At 48.0% G+C, this 20,860-nt stretch overlaps 1 protein-coding gene across 2 annotated transcripts in view; it reads left to right on the forward strand.

Moving 5' to 3' along the window:
- Nucleotides 1–6,081: 6,081 nt before the first annotated feature.
- Nucleotides 6,082–20,860, forward strand: part of GNGT1 (G protein subunit gamma transducin 1) — a 41,334-nt gene continuing 26,555 nt past the window's right edge. Inside the window, exons 1-2 of one of the 2 annotated variants that reach the window (XM_068238480.1) lie at nt 6,082–6,190; nt 6,308–6,406. In XM_068238480.1, coding sequence (XP_068094581.1) covers nt 6,311–6,406 — 96 coding nt within the window. In that variant the 5' untranslated portion in view covers nt 6,082–6,190; nt 6,308–6,310. The other variant, XM_068238478.1, reaches the window with a different exon arrangement.

Consider the following 20,860-nt stretch of genomic DNA (forward strand, 5'->3'; position numbering starts at 1 on the left):
GAAGTGGGTTCAAACTCAGCCTGTACTTTACTAATAAATGTTATTGACATACTGTATGTGACTGTCGTTATTGAGGTAAGTCCTCTCCTCTTTTTATGTTTTTAGTGTTTTTAACCTAGTTTTATAGATTCCTGCGCGCCTCTTCTCCGCATTGTAATCTTAGAGGAGAGTCTCTGCGACCGAATGCCCTGATCCTTGTTATGTTCACAGTTCAAAAAACACGATATTATATAGGAGAGAACAGAGGCGCCAAAAGGATAAAAGGGGTTTTAAAGGAGCTTAAAAGCCAAACATTTGGTAATTAGAGGAGGCAGTGGTGGACTTACCTCCTCCAAGCAGACACAACACGACTGTACATTCAGTCTGTTTATTAACGAACTCCAGATAAAACAAAGCAACGCGTTTCACGGGTCAGTGCCCGCTTCCTCGGGCAATAGAAAAAGGAGTTATAGCATCTAGCAAAACAAACAACACTCGGCGCCTCAGAGCGACTTCTAATTCCTGAGTGGGGTCAGGATAATCTCCCCACCTGCCTTTACAGTGGTTGCCTAATGGTGACCCATGCTTGTGAGTATAACAACTATTACTCTTTGTCATTATCCCCTTTGTCAATACATACTACACTCAGGGGCGTAGCAATAGGGGGTGCAGCGGTAGCGACCGCATCGGGGCCCTTGGGCCAGAGGGGCCCCGAAGGGCCCTCCCTCAACTACAGTATTAGCTCTCTATTGGTCCTGTGCTCATAATAATCACTTCTATAGATACTTTGAATAGTGGTAATCATTAACAAACTGTTTCCCATTCCCTTCTTGCACCTCTGCTCTGACACTGTAGTTGCCATTGGCAGGTTTTGGTGCACCGTATCCATTATTATGTATAGAGTGCTTGAGGGGCCCCATTGTAAGACTTGAATCAGGGCCCACAGCTCCTTAGCTACGCCACTGACTACACTATTGGGGCTCTTGGTGTTCCTCTGTTTGTCAAAAAACATAAATGTACAATGAGCCTGAGGGTCTTCTCATCAAATATGTTTCCAGTATCGCAATGACACTTTGCCAAACGCACGGTACACCGCAGGGCAATAGGAGTCGCTGCAGCTATTCCCCCCCAGCGCGCTTTCATGATGCGTCGGACGCATTTTTCAGCATTTGCGCTTATATGGAACAGGAGGAAAAATGCAGAAAGCAGGCATGCCATGTGATTGCGTTTTGCGATTTTTGCTGTGAAACAGATCTTATGCTCGGTACACACGTTACATTTTTACGTTTGATAGATGCATTCGATTGCTAATTTCCGTCATATCCAATATTACTTTTGAGCGTTTTACTGCTCGATTTCTCATAGAAGTGAATGGAAATTGCTAAGAAAAGATAAGAGAATCGAGCGGAAAAACAAATCGAAAATCGATCGAACGGGAAATTGACCAAAAAACCACATTGTATATTCCCAGCATTAGAATGGTATGAAGCCACAACGGCAATGCTGGAGGACGTTGTACTGCTGGATATATATTGCAGGAAATGAACAGAGGCGCCGACAGGATAATATATGCTAACAACTTTAAAATTGCTGAGGAGGCAGTGGTGGAATTACCGCCTCAAAGCAGACATGAAACTGTCAATTTTCAAAGGTTTAGATTTATTAATATACTCCAGAAAACAGTTGCAATGCGTTTTGCAGGTGTGGCTCCGCTTCATCAGGCAATAGGGGATGGAGCATACAGCAGCAAGTGTCTCAGCCTAGCGCCTCTGTGAGTGAGTGAGTGAGTGAGTGAGTGAGTGAGTCAGTGATCCTGAGTGGGGACAGGTCTTAATCTCCCCACCTGCATTTACAGTGGTTGCCTATCAGTTAAAGGGGCACTATGGTGAACAATTGTAACATTTGAAATATGTGCAAACATAAACAAATAAGAAGTAAGTTTTTTCCAGAGTAAAATGAGCCATAAATTACTTTTCTCCTGTGTTGCTGTCACTTATAGTAGGTAATCTTACAGAAGCAACAGGTTTTGGACTAGTCCATCTCTTCATGGGGAGATTCTCAGGGATTTATTTATTTTCAAAAGAACTTAGTGAATGGCAGTTGCTCTGTCCAACTGCCAAAAAACTGTGTAGTGAGCAGGGAAGCTGGCCAGCGTCATTGTATAAATGCTTTTTAGGGAATATCTTTATAAAGAATAAAAGCCTTGCTGAGAATCTGCTATGAAGAGATGGACTAGTCCAAAACCTGTCACTTCTGTCATATTTTTACTGCCTACTGTAAGTGACAGCAACATAGGAGAAAAGTCATTTATGGCTCATTTTACTCTGGAAAAAATGTACTTCTTATTTGTCTATGTTTGCACATATTTTAAATTTTACATTTTTTTGCCATAGTGCCCCTTTAATCTTGGTTTGTGATTATCAATTTAGTTACTTACACTGTCCATCAAATCCAATACTGGGCTCTCTGTGTTTCTCTTTTCCTGTTGGACCCATACAGTGGGTTGCAAAAGTATTCGGCCCCCTTGAAGTTTTCCACATTTTGTCACATTACTGCCACAAACATGAATCAATTTTATTGGAATTCCACGTGAAAGACCAATACAAAGTGGTGTACACGTGAGAAGTGGAACGAAAATCATACATCATTCCAATAACTGCAAAGTGGGGTGTGCGTAATTATTCAGCCCCCTTTGGTCTGAGTGCAGTCAGTTACCCATAGACAATACAAAAGGAACAGGAGCGCACCTGTAGTGCAATAAAACTTTTTACTAAAAATTGACAGGCATTAAAAGTTACACTCACAGTGTCTCAGTAGGTACATGCGCCTGTTAGGCCTGCCGGCAGTCCTCTCCTCTCACCCGCACTTGGCCAGAGCAGCGGGGACCGATGACACTGGTGGGGAGCTGGAAGCGGTGGGCTGACGAAGGCATGGTTAACGCCGAAACGCGTCGTGACGTCATACGACTTCTCCGCATCATGGCTCCGCCCACCGCTTCCAGCTCCCCACCAGTGTCATCGGTCCCCGCTGCTCTGGCCAAGTGCGGGTGAGAGGAGAGGACTGCCGGCAGGCCTAACAGGCGCATGTACCTACTGATACACTGTGAGTGTAACTTTTAATGCCTGTCAATTTTTAGTAAAAAGTTTTATTGCACTAGAGGTGCGCTCCTGTTCCTTTTGTATTTTTATAGATCCACTGGCACCACCCAGCATTTGGAGCAGCACTCTTTTAAGCACTACACCATCAGGGTGGGAAGATAGCGCAGGATTGTTTCTTTTGGGCCCATAGACAATGCCTGATGAGTGCTAATGACTAAATAGAGTGCACCTGTGTGTAATCTAATGTCAGTACAAATACAGCTGCTCTGTGAGGGCCTCAGAGGTTGTCTAAGAGAATATTGGGAGCAACAACACCATGAAGTCCAAAGAACACACCAGACAGGTCAGGGATCAAGTTATTGAGAAATGTAAAGCAGGCTTAGGCTACAAAAAGATTTCCTAAGCCTTGAACATCCCACAGAGCACTGTTCAAGTGATCATTCAGAAATGGAAGGAGTATGGCACAACTGTAAACCTACCAAGACAAGGCCGTCCACCTAAACTCACAGGCCGAACAAGGAGAGCGCTGATCAGAAATGCAGTCAAGAGGCCCATGGTGACTCTGGACGAGCTGCAGAGATCTACAGCTCAGGTGGGAGACTCTGTCCATAGGACAACTATTAGTCATGCACTGTACAAAGTTGGCCTTTATGGAAGAGTGGCAAGAAGAAAGGCATTGTTAACAGAAAGCATAAGAAGTCCCGTTTGCAGTTTGCCACAAGCCATGTGGGGGACACAGCAAGCATGTGGAAGAAGGTGCTCTGGTCAGATGAGACCAGAATGGAACTTTTTGGCCAAAATGCAAAACGCTATGTGTGGTGGAAAACTAACACTGCACATCACTCTGAACACACCATCCCCACTGTCAAATATGGTGGTGGCAGCATCATGCTCGGGGGGTGCATCTCTTCAGCAGGGACAGGAAAGCTGGTCAGAGTTGATGGGAAGATGGATGGAGCCAAATACAGGGCAATCTTGGAAGAAAACCTCTTTTTCATGATCGCTGCTGCAGCAGCTATTGCTGGAAGTAGTAGTGCTGCAGCTCAGGCAGTTCTGATCTCTTTCCATGCAAGCTGCATAGCTTTGTCTGCCTTTCCCTGCTGTCAGCTTGTGACTGATTATCATTCACCTGTGTGGGAATCTGCATGTCTGCTCCCATTGGATGACCTCAGTATAAAGATCTGCTTCCTGCAGGGTTTCCTCGGGTTTTCATAGCTTCAGTGTAAGCTTGTCTTGCTGTCACTTCAGCCCCCGATCGTGTTTCTTGTTCTAAAGATACTTTGCTGGTCTTTGCATCATATATTGGTTCATTGCCAATATATATGCATACCAGCACGTTTATTATTTTCCTTGTATTCGTGTTACGTGATACATTAGTGTCGCTGATGTATACGTACACGAACTGTTTATATCCTGTGTGCAGTTAGTCAGCTTTCCAGCACGTTTTGGTAGGTTGCGCGTACCGTGACCACCCGTGCTGAGGTAGTTACCCTGCTCCTGGTTCTGTTTGTGGATTGCGTTCATCTCTGCGAGGAGATAACGAATCCTTCTGAATCCTGTCCTGTTACCGTTTGTGGATTGCGTTCATCTCTGCGAAGAGATAACGAATCCTTCTGAATCCTGTTCTGTTACTGTTTGTGGATTGCGTTCATCTCTGCGAAGAGATAGCGAATCCTTCTGAGTCCTGTTCCCTGTATTACTCCAGTCCTAGTCAGCGTTCCTGCTTATGTCATATATCGGTTCATTGCCGATATATACATATGTTAGTCAGACGTTACAAATAGTTTCATTGATAGCTGTAATTGTAATACGCTAGGAAAACATACTTATTGTATATTTGTCTGTGTTACGTTCATCTATCTTGATCCTGCTATTTTCTGACTATCCTGTCCTGTCTTTGTGAAGCACGCCATCGCTGCAATCGCATTGGCTGCCTCATTCCAGTCTGTCTTGTTTTGGACGCTTGCTGTCGCTAAGTAGCCGCTAGCTAGCAAGCGTTCATTCTGTCTACCTGTCCTGATCTCCTCAGTTCTGGTTCATGCGCTCAGCGCTACTTTGCGCTGAGACGTTATAACGAAAGCATTGTTTGTGGCTGTCAGATCTGCACCGGCTCTGTGCGCCACAATCTCCTATTGGAGTCAGTCCTCCCCTCCACTATACTAGGGATAGCCTGTTTCCGTGTGCTAGTGTGTGTACCTCCTCCACGTCAGCTCATGCGTTGCATGCTGACTGTGGAGAATACACAACCAAGCCTTACTCTCTTGGGGTCTGCAAAAGACTTTAGACTGGGGCAGAGGTTCACCTTCCAGCAAGACAACAACCCTAAATATAAAGCCAGGGCAACAATGGAATGGTTTAAAACAAAACATATCCATGTGTTTAGAATGGCCCAGTCAAAGTCCAGATCTAAATCCAATCGAGAATCTGTGGCAAGATCTGAAAACTGCTGTTCACAAATGCTGTCCATCTAATCTGACTGAGCTGAAGCTGTTTTGCAAAGAAGAATGGGCAAGGATTTCAGTCTCTAGATGTGCAAAGCTGGTAGAGACATACCCTAAAACACTGGCAGCTGTAATTGCAGCAAAAGGTGGTTCTACAAAGTATTGACTCAGGGGGGCTGAATAATTACGCACACCCCACTTTGCAGTTATTTATTTGTAAAAAATGTTTGGAATGATGTATGATTTTCATTCCACTTCTCACGTGTACACCACTTTGTGTTGGTCTTTCACGTGGAATTCCAATAAAATTGATTCATGTTTGTGGCAGTAATATGACAAAATGTAGAAAACTTCAAGGAGGCCGAATACTTTTGCAAGCCACTGTAGCCTCTCTGATGACAGCAGGCCTGTGAGTCCAGCAGGTGATTAGCGGTGGAGGGACATGCTGGATGTTGTACTGCTGGACATATAGCCTCTCTGATGACAGCAGGCCTGTGAGTCCAGCACTAATAGGTGATTAGTGGTGGAGGGACATGCGATGCCCGATCAGATTAGCACAGATTATGCAGATGACTTTAGGAAAGTACTAAGTGGCTATTGTTGGACGGGCTTTGGGAAGCCAGAGGAAGGAGATACTTCAGGGACTTCGCATCAGGGACCCCTGGAAGACAAGTAAGTGAATGTGTCACCAGCAGACGTGTCCTCTGTCACAGCCCCACACCCACCAGCACTATGACCACTTCCAGAAAGGCTTCCACCGCCTACATTGTTCCTTTTTTCCCCCATCAGAAGATGCCCGTCATCAACATAGAAGATCTGACGGAGAAGGATAAGATGAAGATGGAAGTGGAACAGCTGAAGAAGGAGGTGAAGCTGGAGAGGCAGCTGGTGAGTCTTCTATAGAGAGGGCAGTTTCTGCAGAGGAAGGAGATCTCTCGGGGGTTTCATTCGGTGGGAACTTCAGGAACTGGCTCGTCTGCTCACAGCGGATTTGGCTTCTCTCCTGAAGTTCAGCCCCGAGCTGGGAAGATTGTAGCTTTTCCCAGGAACATTTCGGGGCGGTTTGCCAAACGTTTGCCTTCATGCTTTGCTGGCTGACCCCGGAATGTTCGGCTGTTTCTCAGCTCCATTTGTACGATTGATTTGCTCCACAAGTCCTTTCTGTTTTTCCGTCTGAAAAATATTCTGTTATTTTACCTGTTTCCTGTATTTATACGGCGCTGACATATTCATCGGCACTTTACGGAGTTCACTGGAGGGACGCATAGCTAAATGTTCCCCACAGGAGCTGGCAATCTAATAATGCTCCCACAGGCTGCAGCTAATGCTCTGGCTGGAAGCTACCGGATTATGTCTGGGATATAATACTGGTGCTGCATTCACACGATGTGTGTTGCTTAACGCTGCGTTCACACGATGTGCGTTGCTTAGCCAGGTATAGGTGCACTCAGTATATCTAGCCAGGTTTAGTTGCCACCAGGATAGGTAGCCAGTTATAGGTACTTCCAGTATAGGTAGCCAGGTATAGGTGCCCCCAGTATAGGTGGCCAGGTATAGGTGCCCCAAGTATAGGTAGCCAGGTATAGGTGCCCCAGTATAGGTAGCCAGATATAGGTGCCCCCAGTATAGGTAGCCAGGTATAGGTGCCCCCAGTATAGGTATCCAGGTATAGGTGCCCCCAGTATAGGTAGCCAGGCGTAGGTGCCTTCAGTATAGGTAGCCAGGTATAGGTGCCCCAGTATAGGTAGCCAGATATAGGTGCCCCCAGTAGGTAGCCAGATATAAGTGCCCCCAGTATAGGTAGCCAGGTATAGATGTCCCCAGTATAGGTAGCCAGATATAGGTTCCCCCAGTATAGGTAGCCAGATATAGGTGCCCCAAGTAAAGGTAGCCAGGTATAGGTTCCCCCAGTATAGGTAGCCAGGTATAGGTGCCCCAGTATAGGTAGCCAGATATAGGTGCCCCCAGTATAGGTAGCCAGGTATAGGTGCCCCCAGTATAGGTAGCCAGATATAGGTGCCCCCAGTATAGGTAGCCAGATATAGGTGCCCCAAGTAAAGGTAGCCAGTTATACGTGCCCCCAGTATAGGTAGCCAGGTATAGGTGCCCCAAGTAAAGGTAGCCAGGTATAGGTACTCCCAGTATAGCTAGCCAGGTATAACTGTCCCTAGTATAGGTAGACAAGTGTAGGTGCCCCAGTATAAGTTAGTCAGGTATAGGTGCTTACAGTACAGGTAAGCCAGTTACAGGTGCCCCAGTATAGGTTATCCAGGTATAGATGCCCAAGTATAGTTTAGCCAGGTATAGGTGCCCTCAATAAAAGTTAGCAAGGTATTGGTGCCCCCAGTAAAGTTAAGCCAGGTATAGGTGCCCCAGTATAGGTAGCCAGATATAGGTGCCCCCAGTATAGGTAGCCAGGTATAGGTGCCCCCAGTATAGGTATCCAGGTATAGGTGCCCCCAGTATAGGTAGCCAGGCGTAGGTGCCTTCAGTATAGGTAGCCAGGTATAGGTGCCCCCAGTATAGGTAGCCAGGTATAGGTGCCCCAGTATAGGTAGCCAGATATAGGTGCCCCCAGTAGGTAGCCAGATATAGGTGCCCCCAGTATAGGTAGCCAGGTATAGATGTCCCCAGTATAGGTAGCCAGATATAGGTGCCCCCAGTATAGGTAGCCAGGTATAGGTGCCCCAAGTAAAGGTAGCCAGGTATAGGTTCCCCCAGTATAGGTAGCCAGGTATAGGTGCCCCAGTATAGGTAGCCAGATATAGGTGCCCCCAGTATAGGTAGCCAGGTATAGGTGCCCCCAGTATAGGTAGCCAGATATAGGTGCCCCCAGTATAGGTAGCCAGATATAGGTGCCCCAAGTAAAGGTAGCCAGTTATACGTGCCCCCAGTATAGGTAGCCAGGTATAGGTGCCCCAAGTAAAGGTAGCCAGGTATAGGTACTCCCAGTATAGCTAGCCAGGTATAACTGTCCCTAGTATAGGTAGACAAGTGTAGGTGCCCCAGTATAAGTTAGTCAGGTATAGGTGCTTACAGTACAGGTAAGCCAGTTAAAGGTGCCCCAGTATAGGTTATCCAGGTATAGATGCCCAAGTATAGTTTAGCCAGGTATAGGTGCCCTCAATAAAAGTTAGCAAGGTATTGGTGCCCCCAGTAAAGTTTAGCCAGGTATAGGTGCCCCAGTATAGGCTAGCCAGGTATAGGTGCCCCAGTATAGGTTAAACAGCTATAGGTGCCCAAGTATAATTTAGCCAGGTATAGGTGAACCCAGTATAGGTTAGCCAGATATAGGTGCCCACAGTATAGGTTAGCCATGTATAGGTGCACCCAGTATAGGTAGCCTGGTATAGGTGCCCCCAGTGTAGGTAGCCAGGTATAGGTGCCCCAGTATAGGTAGCCAGGTAATCGTTTCTCCAGTATAGGTTAGCCAGGTATAGGTGCCCCCAGTATAGGTAAGCCTGGTATAGATGCCCCCATTATAGGTAGCCAGGTATAGGTGCCCCAGTATAGGTAGCCAGTTAAAAGTTTCCCCAGTATAGGTTAGCCCGATATAGGTCCCCCCAGTATAGGTAAGACAGTTATAGGTGCCCCAGTATAGGTTATCCAGGTATAGGTGCTCCAGTATAGTTTAGACAGGTATAGGTGCCCCCAGTATAGGTTTTCCAGATATTGGTGCCCCCAGTATAGGTTAGCCAGGTACAGGTGCCCCCAGTATAGATTAGACAGGTATAGGTGCTCCCAGTATAGGTTAGCCAGGTGTAGGTGCCCTAGTATAGGACGCCAGGTATAGGTGCCCTAGTATAGGCAAGCAGGTATAGGTGCCCGCAGTATAGGTTAACCAGGTATAGGTGCGGGTGCGACCAGGATATGTTTGCCAGATATTGGTGCCCCCAGTATAGGTTAGCCAGGTATAGATTAGGGGAGGGGTAGGGGATTACAGTGATAGAGGGAGGAGCAGCGGGTACACAGGTAGTCAGCTGCGGGGAGGGGGACCTGACTCCTCCCTCTCCTGTGTGCTGCTTGCTCCGCTAGAAACGGACGCAGCTCCAGGTGGAAATCAGCCTTAAAGAGAAACTGTTGCGAAAATCTTAAAATGGAAAACACATACAAATAAGAAGTATATTTCTCCCAGAGTAAAATGAGCCATAAATTACTTCTCTCCTATGTTGCTGTCACTTACAGTAGGTAGTAGAAATCTGACATTACCGACAGGTTTCAGACTAGTCCATCTCCTCATAGGGGGGTTCTCAGGGTTTTCTTTATTTTTAGAAGCACTTAGTGAATGGCAGTTGCTCCATCCAACTGCCAAAATAGTGTGCAGTGAGCAGGGAGGCTGGCCAGCATCTTTACGTAAATCTTTTTCAGGGAATGTCTTTATAAAGAATAAAGGGCACGCTGAGAATCCCCTATGGAGAGATGGACTATCCCAAAACCTGTCAGTTCTGTCAGATTTCTACTACCTACTGTAAGCGACAGCAACATAGGAGAAAAGTAATTTATGGCTCATTTTACTCTGGGAGAAATGTACTTCTTATTTGTATGTGTTTTACATTTTAAGATTTTTGCGACAGTTCTTCTTGAAGGCTGCTTTCACGGTGGGACGTTACAGGTGCACAGACAGCCTGTAACGCAGCCCAACGCACAGTAATGAAAAATCAATGGGCTGTTCACAGTGCCCACGTTGCGTTACAGTGTAACGCTGCACGTTCTATGAAAGTGCTGCATGCTGTGCGTTATACGCGGATTTAGCCGCGTTAGACTGTTTGCACATGCTCAGTGATGCTGTTTTATTGTTTTTTTTGTGTGCAGGAGAGGAGGAGGGGAGAGTCCACTATTTTGCCTAGCCACATGGCTAATTAATATTCACTGCACTGCAATTCCGGTTCTCTTCCTGCTAGCAATGATTCATATGAATCATTCTCTGCCTGCTAGCAATGATTCATATGAATCATTCTCTGCCTGCTAGCAATGATTCATATGAATCATTCTCTGCCTGCTAGCAATGATTCGTATTACTCATTCTCTGCCTGCTAGCAATGATTCATATGAATCATTGCCGGTTCTATCGAACGAAATCGGCGCACCAAGAAGAGCCGCATAACGCGTCTCTATGTAGCGTCCACCTTTAGCACCACCATGTGTTGTGTTAGGGGAACGTTATGCGACCCCCTGAAATGCAACGTCCCGCTGTGTAAGAGCCCTAAGTGTTCTTGTATTTTGTGTTATTAGGATGTCCCACAATGACTGATCAATAACTACTCTTCAAAGGCTGGAGCCAGTGTGTGCTGGAGTGCTGGTAAGACCTGCACAGAGTTGATAAGGAGCGCAGAGAGTCAGTTCACAATGAGCGAGAAGAGAGGGAATGCTTCAGAGGAAGTGGGAACATTATAAGCTGTCCGTGTTTCCTGCAGGAATCAGCATGTACAGGATATAGATTACTATCAGTATCTGCACAGAGTATAGCGCATTCTGAACCCAGAGCAGAATCAGAATCAGTACAATACAGCCAAGTACAATGGGGGTTGTACCCGGAATTGGTTTTGGCAGTACAGGGTAGAGTTGGGCCGAACCTCCGATTTTAGGTTCACGAACCGGGTTCGCGAACTTCCGCGGAAGGTTCGGTTCGCGTTAAAGTTCGCGAACCGCAATAGACTTCAATGGGGATGCGAACTTTGAAAAAAAAAATAATTATGCTGGCCACAAAAGTGATGGAAAAGATGTTTCAAGGGGTCTAACACCTGGAGGGGGGCATGGCGGAGTGGGATACACGCCAAAAGTCCCCAGGAAAAATCTGGATTTGACGCAAAGCAGCGTTTTAAGGGCAGAAATCACATTGAATGCTAAATGACAGGCCTAAAGTGCTTTAAAACATCTTGCATGTGTATACATCAATCAGGTAGTGTAATTAAGGTACTGCTTCACACTGACACACCAAACTCACCGTGTAACGCACCGCAAACAGCTGTTTGTGTAGTGACGGCCGTGCTGGACTGGTGCGCACCATGGCGAGAGTGCAGGTTTTGGTGGCTTTACAGCCCATATGGTCGCCTGGCTGATGTAGCTGAATGACAGAACAGTAACTGTCCAGCTGATCAAATTTGGTCTGACCACAATGAAGCAACGACCTTATTATCTTTTGTGTGCCCCCCGAGACACTCATCTATGCGCCGGTCATTGCTTCATTGTGATACGCAAGCCCCTTCACCACGGCAAGGTAATGATCACGAAGGGGAATGGGCGCATGTACATGCCTTTTCTTTTGTTGTTGCAGCTGCCCGCAGTGCAGCCAGAAAAATTAGGCAGTCATGTACACGCACCATAAAAATTATTACAGCGGCCGTTGCTAGCAGCGGCCTAAAAAATTCAGCAATCCGCCTGGAGTCCCGGACCCTGTTGGTGGTGGCGGAGAAGGTAGTCAAGCGGCCTGCAGGCAGACATGCTGTGTGGAGGGACTGGGAGCGACTTAGTCTTCTTGGGGCAGGCCAGGCAGCCAGTCACACGGCGTGCAGGCAGAGATGCTGTGTGTGCGGGGACTGACTTAGTCTTGGGGCGGGCAGCAGCCCTCCGGGATCCATGCCTCATTCATTTTGATAAAGGTGAGGTACTTAACACTTTTGTGACTTAGGCGACTTCTCTTCTCTGTGACAATGCCTCCAGCTGCGCTGAAGGTCCTTTCTGACAGGACGCTTGCGGCAGGGCAGGAGAGAAGTTGGATGGCAAATTGGGACAGCTCTGGCCACAGGTCAAGCCTGCGCACCCAGTAGTTCAAGGGTTCCTCATCGCTGTTCACAGCAGTGTCTACATCCACACTTAAGGCCAGGTAGTCGGCTACCTGCCGTTCCAGGCGTTGGTGGAGGGTGGATCCGGAAGGGCTACGGCGAGGCGTTGGACTAAAGAACGTCCGCATGTCCGACATCACCATGAGATCGCTGGAGCGTCCTGTCTTTGACTGCGTGGACACGGGAGGAGGATTAGTGGCAGTGGTACCTTGCTGGCGTTGTGCTGTCACATCACCCTTAAAGGCATTGTAAAGCATAGTTGACAGCTGGTTCTGCATGTGCTGCATCCTTTCCACCTTCCGGTGAGTTGGTAACAGGTCCGCCACTTTGTGCCTGTACCGAGGGTCTAGTAGTGTGGCCACCCAGTACAGCTCATTCCCCTTGAGGTTTTTTATACGGGGGTCCCTCAACAGGCAGGACAGCATAAAAGACGACATCTGCACAAAGTCGGATCCAGTACCCTCCATCTCCTCTTGCTCTTCCTCAGTGACGTCAGGTAAGTCAACCTCCTCCCCCCAGCCGCGAACAATACCACGGGAAGGTTGAGCAGCACAAGCCCCCTGCGACGCCTGCTGCGGTTGTTCTCCTGCCGCTGTCCCCTCCTCCTCCTCCTCCCCCAAAGAAACACCTTGCTCATCATCCTCTGAGTCTGACTCGTCTTCTGCACACGACTTCTCTTCTTCCTCCTCCTCCCCCCTCTGTGCTGCCGCAGGTGTTGAGGAAACAGCTGGGTCTGATGAAAATTGGTCCCATGCCTGTTCCTGCCGTAACGGTTCCTGGTCACGCTCATTCGCAGCTTCATCCGCCACTCTACGCACAGCACGCTCCAAGAAGTAAGCGTAGGGAATTAAGTCGCTGATGGTGCCCTCACTGCGGCTCACCAGGTTGGTCACCTCCTCAAACGGCCGCATGAGCCTGCATGCATTTTTCATCAGTGTCCAGTTGTCGGGCCAGAACATCCCCATCTTCCCAGACTGTTTCGTTCTACTGTAGTTGTAGAGGTACTGGGTGACGGCTTTCTTCTGTTCTAGCAGGCGGGAGAACATGAGCAGGGTCGAGTTCCATCGAGTCGGGCTATCGCAAATGAGGCGTCTCACCGGCATGTTGTTTTTCCGCTGAATTTCCGCAAAGCGTGCCATGGCTGTGTAAGACCGCCTCAAATGCCCACAGAACTTCCTGGCCTGCTTCAGGACATTCGCTAAGCCAGGGTACTTTGCCACAAATCTTTGAACCACTAGATTCATGACATGTGCCATGCAGGGTATGTGTGTCAGCTTCCCCATATGCAAAGCGGCAAGCAGATTGCTGCCGTTGTCGCACACCACGTTGCCTATCTCCAGGTGGTGCGGGGTCAGCCACTCATCAACCTGTTTCTTAAGAGCAGCCAGGAGAGCTGCTCCAGTGTGACTCTCCGCTTTGAGACAAGACATGTCTAAGATGGCGTGACAGCGTCGTACCTGGCATGCAGCATAGGCCCTGCGGAGCTGGGGCTGTGTAGCTGGAGAGGAGAACTGCCACTCAGCCAAGGAGGAGGAGGACAGCGAAGAGCATGTAGCAGGAGGAGAGGAGGTGGCAGGAGGCCTGCCTGCAAGCCGTGGAGGTGTCACAATTTGGTCCGCTGCGCCCTGCTTGCCATCGTTCACCACCAGGTTCACCCAATGGGCTGTGTACGTAATGTAGCGGCCCTGCCCGTGCTTGGCAGACCAGGCATCCGTGGTCAGGTGTACCCTTGACCCAACGCTCTTCGCAAGAGATGACACCACTTGCCTCTCAACTTCACGGTGCAGTTGGGGTATGGCCTTTCTCGAAAAATAAGTGCGGCCTGGCATCTTCCACTGCGGTGTTCCGATGGCCACAAATTTACGGAAGGCCTCAGAGTCCACCAGCCGGTATGGTAACAGCTGCCGAGCTAACAGTTCCGCCACGCCAGCTGTCAGACGCCGGGCAAGGGGGTGACTGGCCGAAATTGGCTTCTTCCACTCAAACATTTCCTTCACGGACACCTGACTGCTGCTGTGGGCAGAGGAGCAGGAACCGCTCAAGGGCAGAGGCGGAGTGGAGGAGGGTGCCTGTGAAGGTGGAAGGGAGAAAGCGGCAGAAGCAGATGATGCACCTGAAGGAGGAAGAGGAGAAGGAGGGTGACTTTTCTTTTGTGTGCTGCTGCTGCTTTTGCTCAGGTGGCCATCCCATTGCTGTTTGTGCCTTTTCTCCAGGTGCCTTCGTAAGGCACTTGTCCCTACGTGAGTGTTGGCCTTTCCACGGCTCAATTTTTGTTGGCAGAGCGAACAGATGGCTTTGGTCCGATCTGAGGCACACACATTAAAACATTTCCACACCGCTGAGCCACCCTGGCATGTGGGCACTATGGGGACCTCAGCAGCTGATGCTGAAGGGCAAGTTGGCTGGCTGTACATAGGTGGCGATACATGGTGCCGGACTCTGCCACCAGCTGTTTCTGACGAAGAGCTGCCCCAGCTTCTTTCAGCAACTTCTATCCTCCTACTACTCTCTGACTCCCCCTCTGAACTGTCCCCCTCTTCATCTCCTCTATTGGGTACATACAGAGGATCCCTATCATCGTCATCATCGTAATCATCCTGCCCAGCTTCGCTTGCCTCAGACAAATCCAAACATGCACCATCAGTAGGTCCTTCATCCTCCTTACACGTTACATCCATAGTGTTGCCGGGTAACTCAAATATATGAGCTGGTGAAAATTCATCTGGCTGTAACAACAATGGCTGTGCATCAGTGATTTCAACACTAAATAATTCTTGCGAAGTGTCAAATGCAGCGGAAGTGGTGCTAGTAGTAGCGCTGGTGGCTGAGCAAGATGAGGTGTTCTGTGTCGCTAAATACTCAACCACGTCCTGACAATCTTGGGACGTGATGGGACGTGCCTTCTTCCGAGCACTGTACTGTGGGCCAGGTCCACACGAAATTACATTTACACGACCTCGCGCAGACCTGCCGGGAGGCCTTCCTCTGGCTCTGGCACTACCTCTTCCTCTACCTGTTTTGTCCATATCGGGTATGCACGGAGTGGTATATCACACTGCGTGCACTCACGTAGGTAGGTGGGTTCACTTAACTGCACAGGTATGCGCACTGATGCGGTGGGTTCACTGAACAGAACAGGTATACAGTGGCAGGTTCACTGAACACAACAGGTATGCAGTGGCGGGTTCACTAAACAGGTATACAGTGGCGGGTCCACTGAACAGAACAGGTATGCAGTGGCGGGTTCACTGAACAGAACAGGTATACAGTGGCGGGTTCACAGAACAGGTATGCAGTGGCAGGTTCACTGAACACAACAGGTATGCAGTGGCGGGTTCACTAAACAGGTATACAGTGGCGGGTCCACTGAACAGAACAGGTATGCAGTGGCGGGTTCACTGAACACAACAGGTATGCAGTGGTGGGTTCACTGAACAGGTATGCAGTGGCGGGTTCACAGAACAGGTATGCAGTGGCAGGTTCACTGAACACAACAGGTATGCAGTGGCGGGTTCACTAAACAGGTATACAGTGGCGGGTCCACTGAACAGAACAGGTATGCAGTGGCGGGTTCACTGAACACAACAGGTATGCAGTGGTGGGTTCACTGAACAGGTATGCAGTGGTGGGTTCACAGAACAGGAATGCAGTGGCGGGTTCACTGAACAGAACAGGTATACAGTGGCGGGTTCACAGAACCGGTATGCAGTGGCGGGTTCACTGAACACAACAGGTATGCAGTGGTGGGTTCACTGAACAGGTATGCAGTGGTGGGTTCACAGAACAGGTATGCAGTGGCGGGTTCACTGAACAGAACAGGTATGCAGTGGCGGGTTCACTGAACAGTACAGGTATACAGTGGCGGGTTCACTGAACACAACAGGTATGCAGTGGCGGGTTCACTGAACAGGTATGCAGTGGCGGGTTCACTAAACAGGTATACAGTGGCGGGTCCACTTAACAGAACAGGTATGCAGTGGTGGGTTCACTGAACAGGTATGCAGTGGTGGGTTCACAGAACAGGTATGCAGTGGTGGGTTCACAGTACAGGTATGCAGTGGTGGGTTCACAGCACAGGTATGCAGTGGTGGGTTCACTGAACAGGTATGCAGTGGTGGGTTCACAGCACAGGTATGCAGTGGTGGGTTCACAGCACAGGTATGCAGTGGTGGGTTCACAGAACAGGTATGCAGTGGTGGGTTCACAGCACAGGTATGCAGTGGTGGGTTCACTGAACAGGTATGCAGTGGTGGGTTCACAGCACAGGTATGCAGTGGTGGGTTCACTGAACAGGTATGCAGTGGTGGGTTCACAGCACAGGTATGCAGTGGTGGGTTCACAGAACAGGTATGCAGTGGTGGGTTCACAGCACAGGTATGCAGTGGTGGGTTCACAGCACAGGTATGCAGTGGTGGGTTCACAGAACAGGTATGCAGCCAGACAGGAACAAGTTAAGCCTAACTAATCTTTCCCTGAGAGACAGTCTGCAGCAGCTCGCCCTACTTTCACTAACGCAGGCAGCACACGAGTGACCGTAATGGCCGCCGCTGCCTGCCTTATATAAGGGGGGGTGGGGCTCCAGGGGCTAGTGTAGCCTAATTGGCTACACTGGGCCTGCTGACTGTGATGTAGAGGGTCAAAGTTGACTCTCAAGGTGCATTATGGGGCGAACCGAACTTCCGCAAAGGTTCGCCAGCGGGACGCGAACGCGAACCACCGAAGTTCGCGTGGAACCGTTCGCCGGCGAACCGTTCGGCCCATCTCTAGTACAGGGTGGGTGGTGGTACAATAGCATGCAGTAATGTACAGGGGTACAGATAAAGAAGTATAGTGCAATATGCATGCATAAGAGATACATACAATGTTACAGTAACCAGCAGTACGGTGCAATATGCAGAAGATAGATACAGCAGAACTGGGGTGCACACACTTTTTTGGCTCGTGAGCTACTTTAAAATTTGCAGAGTCCAGGAGATCTACCAACATTTATAGTATAGGTGGCTAGGTATAGGTGTCCCCAGTATAGGTAGCCAGGAATAGGTGCAGCCAGTATAGGTAGCCAGGTATAGGTGCCTTCAGTATAGTTAGCAAGGTATAGGTGCCTTCAGTATAGGTAGTTAGGTATAGGTGAGTCAGTATAGGTAGTTAGGTATAGGTGCCTTCAGTATAGGTAGCAAGGTATAGGTGCCTTCAGTATAGGTAGCAAGGTATAGGTGCCTTCAGTATAGGTAGCAAGGTATAGGTGCCTTCAGTATAGGTAGTTAGGTATAGGTGAGTCAGTATAGGTAGTTGGGTATAGGTGCCTTCAGTATAGGTAGCTAGGTGTAGGTGCCTTCAGTATAGGTGGCTAGGTATAGGTAGCTAGGTATAGGTGCCTTCAGTATTGATAGCCAGGTATAGGTAGCTAGGTGTAGGTGCCTTCAGTATAGGTAGCAAGGTATAGGTGCCTTCAGTAAAGATAGCTAGGTATATGTGCCTTCAGTATAGGTAGCAAGGTATAGGTGCCTTTAGTATAGGTGGTTAGGTATAGGTACCTTCAGTATTGATAGCCAGGTATAGGTGCCTTCAGTAAAGATAGATAGGTATAGGTGCCTTCAGTATAGGTAGTTAGGTATTGGTGCCTTCAGTATTGATAGCCTGGTATAGGTAGCTAGGCATAGGTGCCTTTAGTAAAGATAGCTAGGTATAGGTGGCTTCAGTATAGGTAGCCAGGTATAGGTGAGTCAGTATAGGTAGTTAGGTATAGGTGCCTTCAGTATTGATAGCCAGGTATAGGTGCATCAGTATAGGTAGTTAGGTATAGGTGCCTTCAGTATTGATAGCTAGGTGTAGGTGCCTTCAGTATAGGTAGCCAGGTATAGGTGCCTTCAGTATAGATAGCTAGGTATAGGGGCCTTCAGTATAGATAACTAGGTATAGGGGCCTTCAGTATTGATAGCTAGGTATAGGGACCTTAAGTATTGATAGCCAGGTATAGGTGCCTTCAGTATAGATAGCTAGGTATAGGGGCCTTCAGTATAGATAACTAGGAATAGGGGCCTTCAGTATTGATAGCCAGGTATAGGGGCCTTCAGTATAGATAGCTAGGTGTAGGGGCCTTCAGTATAGGTAGCTAGGTATAGGGCCTTCAGTATAGGTAGTTAGGTATAGGTGCCTTCAGTATTGATAGCCAGGTATAGGTGCATCAGTATAGGTAGTTAGGTATAGGTGCCTTCAGTATTGATAGCCAGGTATAGGTGCATCAGTATAGGTAGTTAGGTATAGGTGCCTTCAGTATTGATAGCTAGGTATAGGGGCCTTTAGTATAGGTAGCCAGGCATAGGGCCTTCAGTATAGATAGCCAGGTATAGGGCCTTCAGTATAGATAGCCAGGTATAGGGCCTTCAGTATAGATAGCTAGGTGTAGGTGCCTTCAGTATAGATAGCTAGGTGTAGTTGCCTTCAGTATAGATAGCTAGGTGTAGGTGCCTTCAGTATAGATAGCTAGGTGTAGTTGCCTTCAGTATAGATAGCTAGGTGTAGTTGCCTTCAGTATAGATAGCTAGGTGTAGGTGCCTTCAGTATAGATAGCTAGGTGTAGGTGCCTTCAGTATAGATAGCTAGGTGTAAGTGCCTTCAGTATAGATAGCTAGGTGTAGGTGCCTTCAGTATAGATAGCTAGGTGTAGGTGCCTTCAGTATAGATAGCTAGGTGTAAGTGCCTTCAGTATAGATAGCTAGGTGTAGGTGCCTTCAGTATAGATAGCTAGGTGTAGTTGCCTTCAGTATAGATAGCTAGGTGTAGTTGCCTTCAGTATAGATAGCTAGGTGTAGTTGCCTTCAGTATAGATAGCTAGGTGTAGGTGCCTTCAGTATAGATAGCTAGGTGTAGGTGCCTTCAGTATAGATAGCTAGGTGTAGGGCCTTCAGTATAGATAGCCAGGTATAGGGCCTTCAGTATAGATAGCTAGGTGTAGGTGCCTTCAGTATAGATAGCTAGGTGTAGTTGCCTTAAGTATAGATAGCTAGGTGTAGGTGCCTTCAGTATAGGTAGTTAGGTGTAGGTGCCTTCAGTATAGATAGCTAGGTGTAGGTGCCTTCAGTATAGGTAGTTAGGTGTAGGTGCCTTCAGTATAGATAGCTAGGTGTAGGTGCCTTCAGTATAGATAGCTAGGTGTAGGTGCCTTCAGTATAGATAGCTAGGTGTAGTTGCCTTCAGTATAGATAGCTAGGTGTAGGTGCCTTCAGTATAGATAGCTAGGTGTAGGTGCCTTCAGTATAGGTAGTTAGGTGTAGGTGCCTTCAGTATAGATAGCTAGGTGTAGGTGCCTTCAGTATAGATAGCTAGGTGTAGTTGCCTTCAGTATAGATAGCTAGGTGTAGGTGCCTTCAGTATAGGTAGTTAGGTGTAGGTGCCTTCAGTATAGATAGCTAGGTGTAGGTGCCTTCAGTATAGGTAGTTAGGTGTAGGTGCCTTCAGTATAGATAGCTAGGTGTAGGTGCCTTCAGTATAGGTAGTTAGGTGTAGGTGCCTTCAGTATAGATAGCTAGGTGTAGGTGCCTTCAGTATAGATAGCTAGGTGTAGGTGCCTTCAGTACAGATAGCCAGGTGTAGGTGCCTTCAGTATAGATAGCTAGGTGTAGGTGCCTTCAGTATAGATAGCTAGGTGTAGTTGCCTTCAGTATAGATAGCTAGGTGTAGGTGCCTTCAGTATAGATAGCTAGGTGTAGGTGCCTTCAGTATAGGTAGTTAGGTGTAGGTGCCTTCAGTATAGATAGCTAGGTGTAGGTGCCTTCAGTATAGATAGCTAGGTGTAGTTGCCTTCAGTATAGATAGCTAGGTGTAGGTGCCTTCAGTATAGGTAGCTAGGTGTAGGTGCCTTCAGTATAGATAGCTAGGTGTAGGTGCCTTCAGTATAGGTAGTTAGGTGTAGGTGCCTTCAGTATAGATAGCTAGGTGTAGGTGCCTTCAGTATAGGTAGTTAGGTGTAGGTGCCTTCAGTATAGATAGCTAGGTGTAGGTGCCTTCAGTATAGGTAGTTAGGTGTAGGTGCCTTCAGTATAGATAGCTAGGTGTAGGTGCCTTCAGTATAGGTAGTTAGGTGTAGGTGCCTTCAGTATAGATAGCTAGGTGTAGGTGCCTTCAGTATAGATAGCTAGGTGTAGGTGCCTTCAGTATAGATAGCTAGGTGTAGGTGCCTTCAGTATAGGTAGCTAGGTGTAGGTGCCTTCAGTATAGATAGCTAGGTGTAGGTGCCTTCAGTACAGATAGCTAGGTGTAAGTGCCTTCAGTATAGATAGCTAGGTGTAGGTGCCTTCAGTATAGATAGCTAGGTGTAGGTGCCTTCAGTATAGATAGCTAGGTGTAGGTGCCTTCAGTATAGGTAGTTAGGTATAGGTGCCTTCAGTATAGATAGCTAGGTGCAGGTGCCTTCAGTATAGATAGCTAGGTGTAAGTGCCTTCAGTATAGATAGCCAGGTGTAGGTGCCTTCAGTATAGGTAGTTAGGTGTAGGTGCCTTCAGTATAGGTAGCTAGGTGTAAGTGCCTTCAGTATAGGTAGTTAGGTATAGGGCCTTCAGT

This window comes from Hyperolius riggenbachi, chromosome 5, assembly GCF_040937935.1.
Source record: "Hyperolius riggenbachi isolate aHypRig1 chromosome 5, aHypRig1.pri, whole genome shotgun sequence".
Lineage (NCBI taxonomy): Eukaryota > Metazoa > Chordata > Amphibia > Anura > Hyperoliidae > Hyperolius > Hyperolius riggenbachi.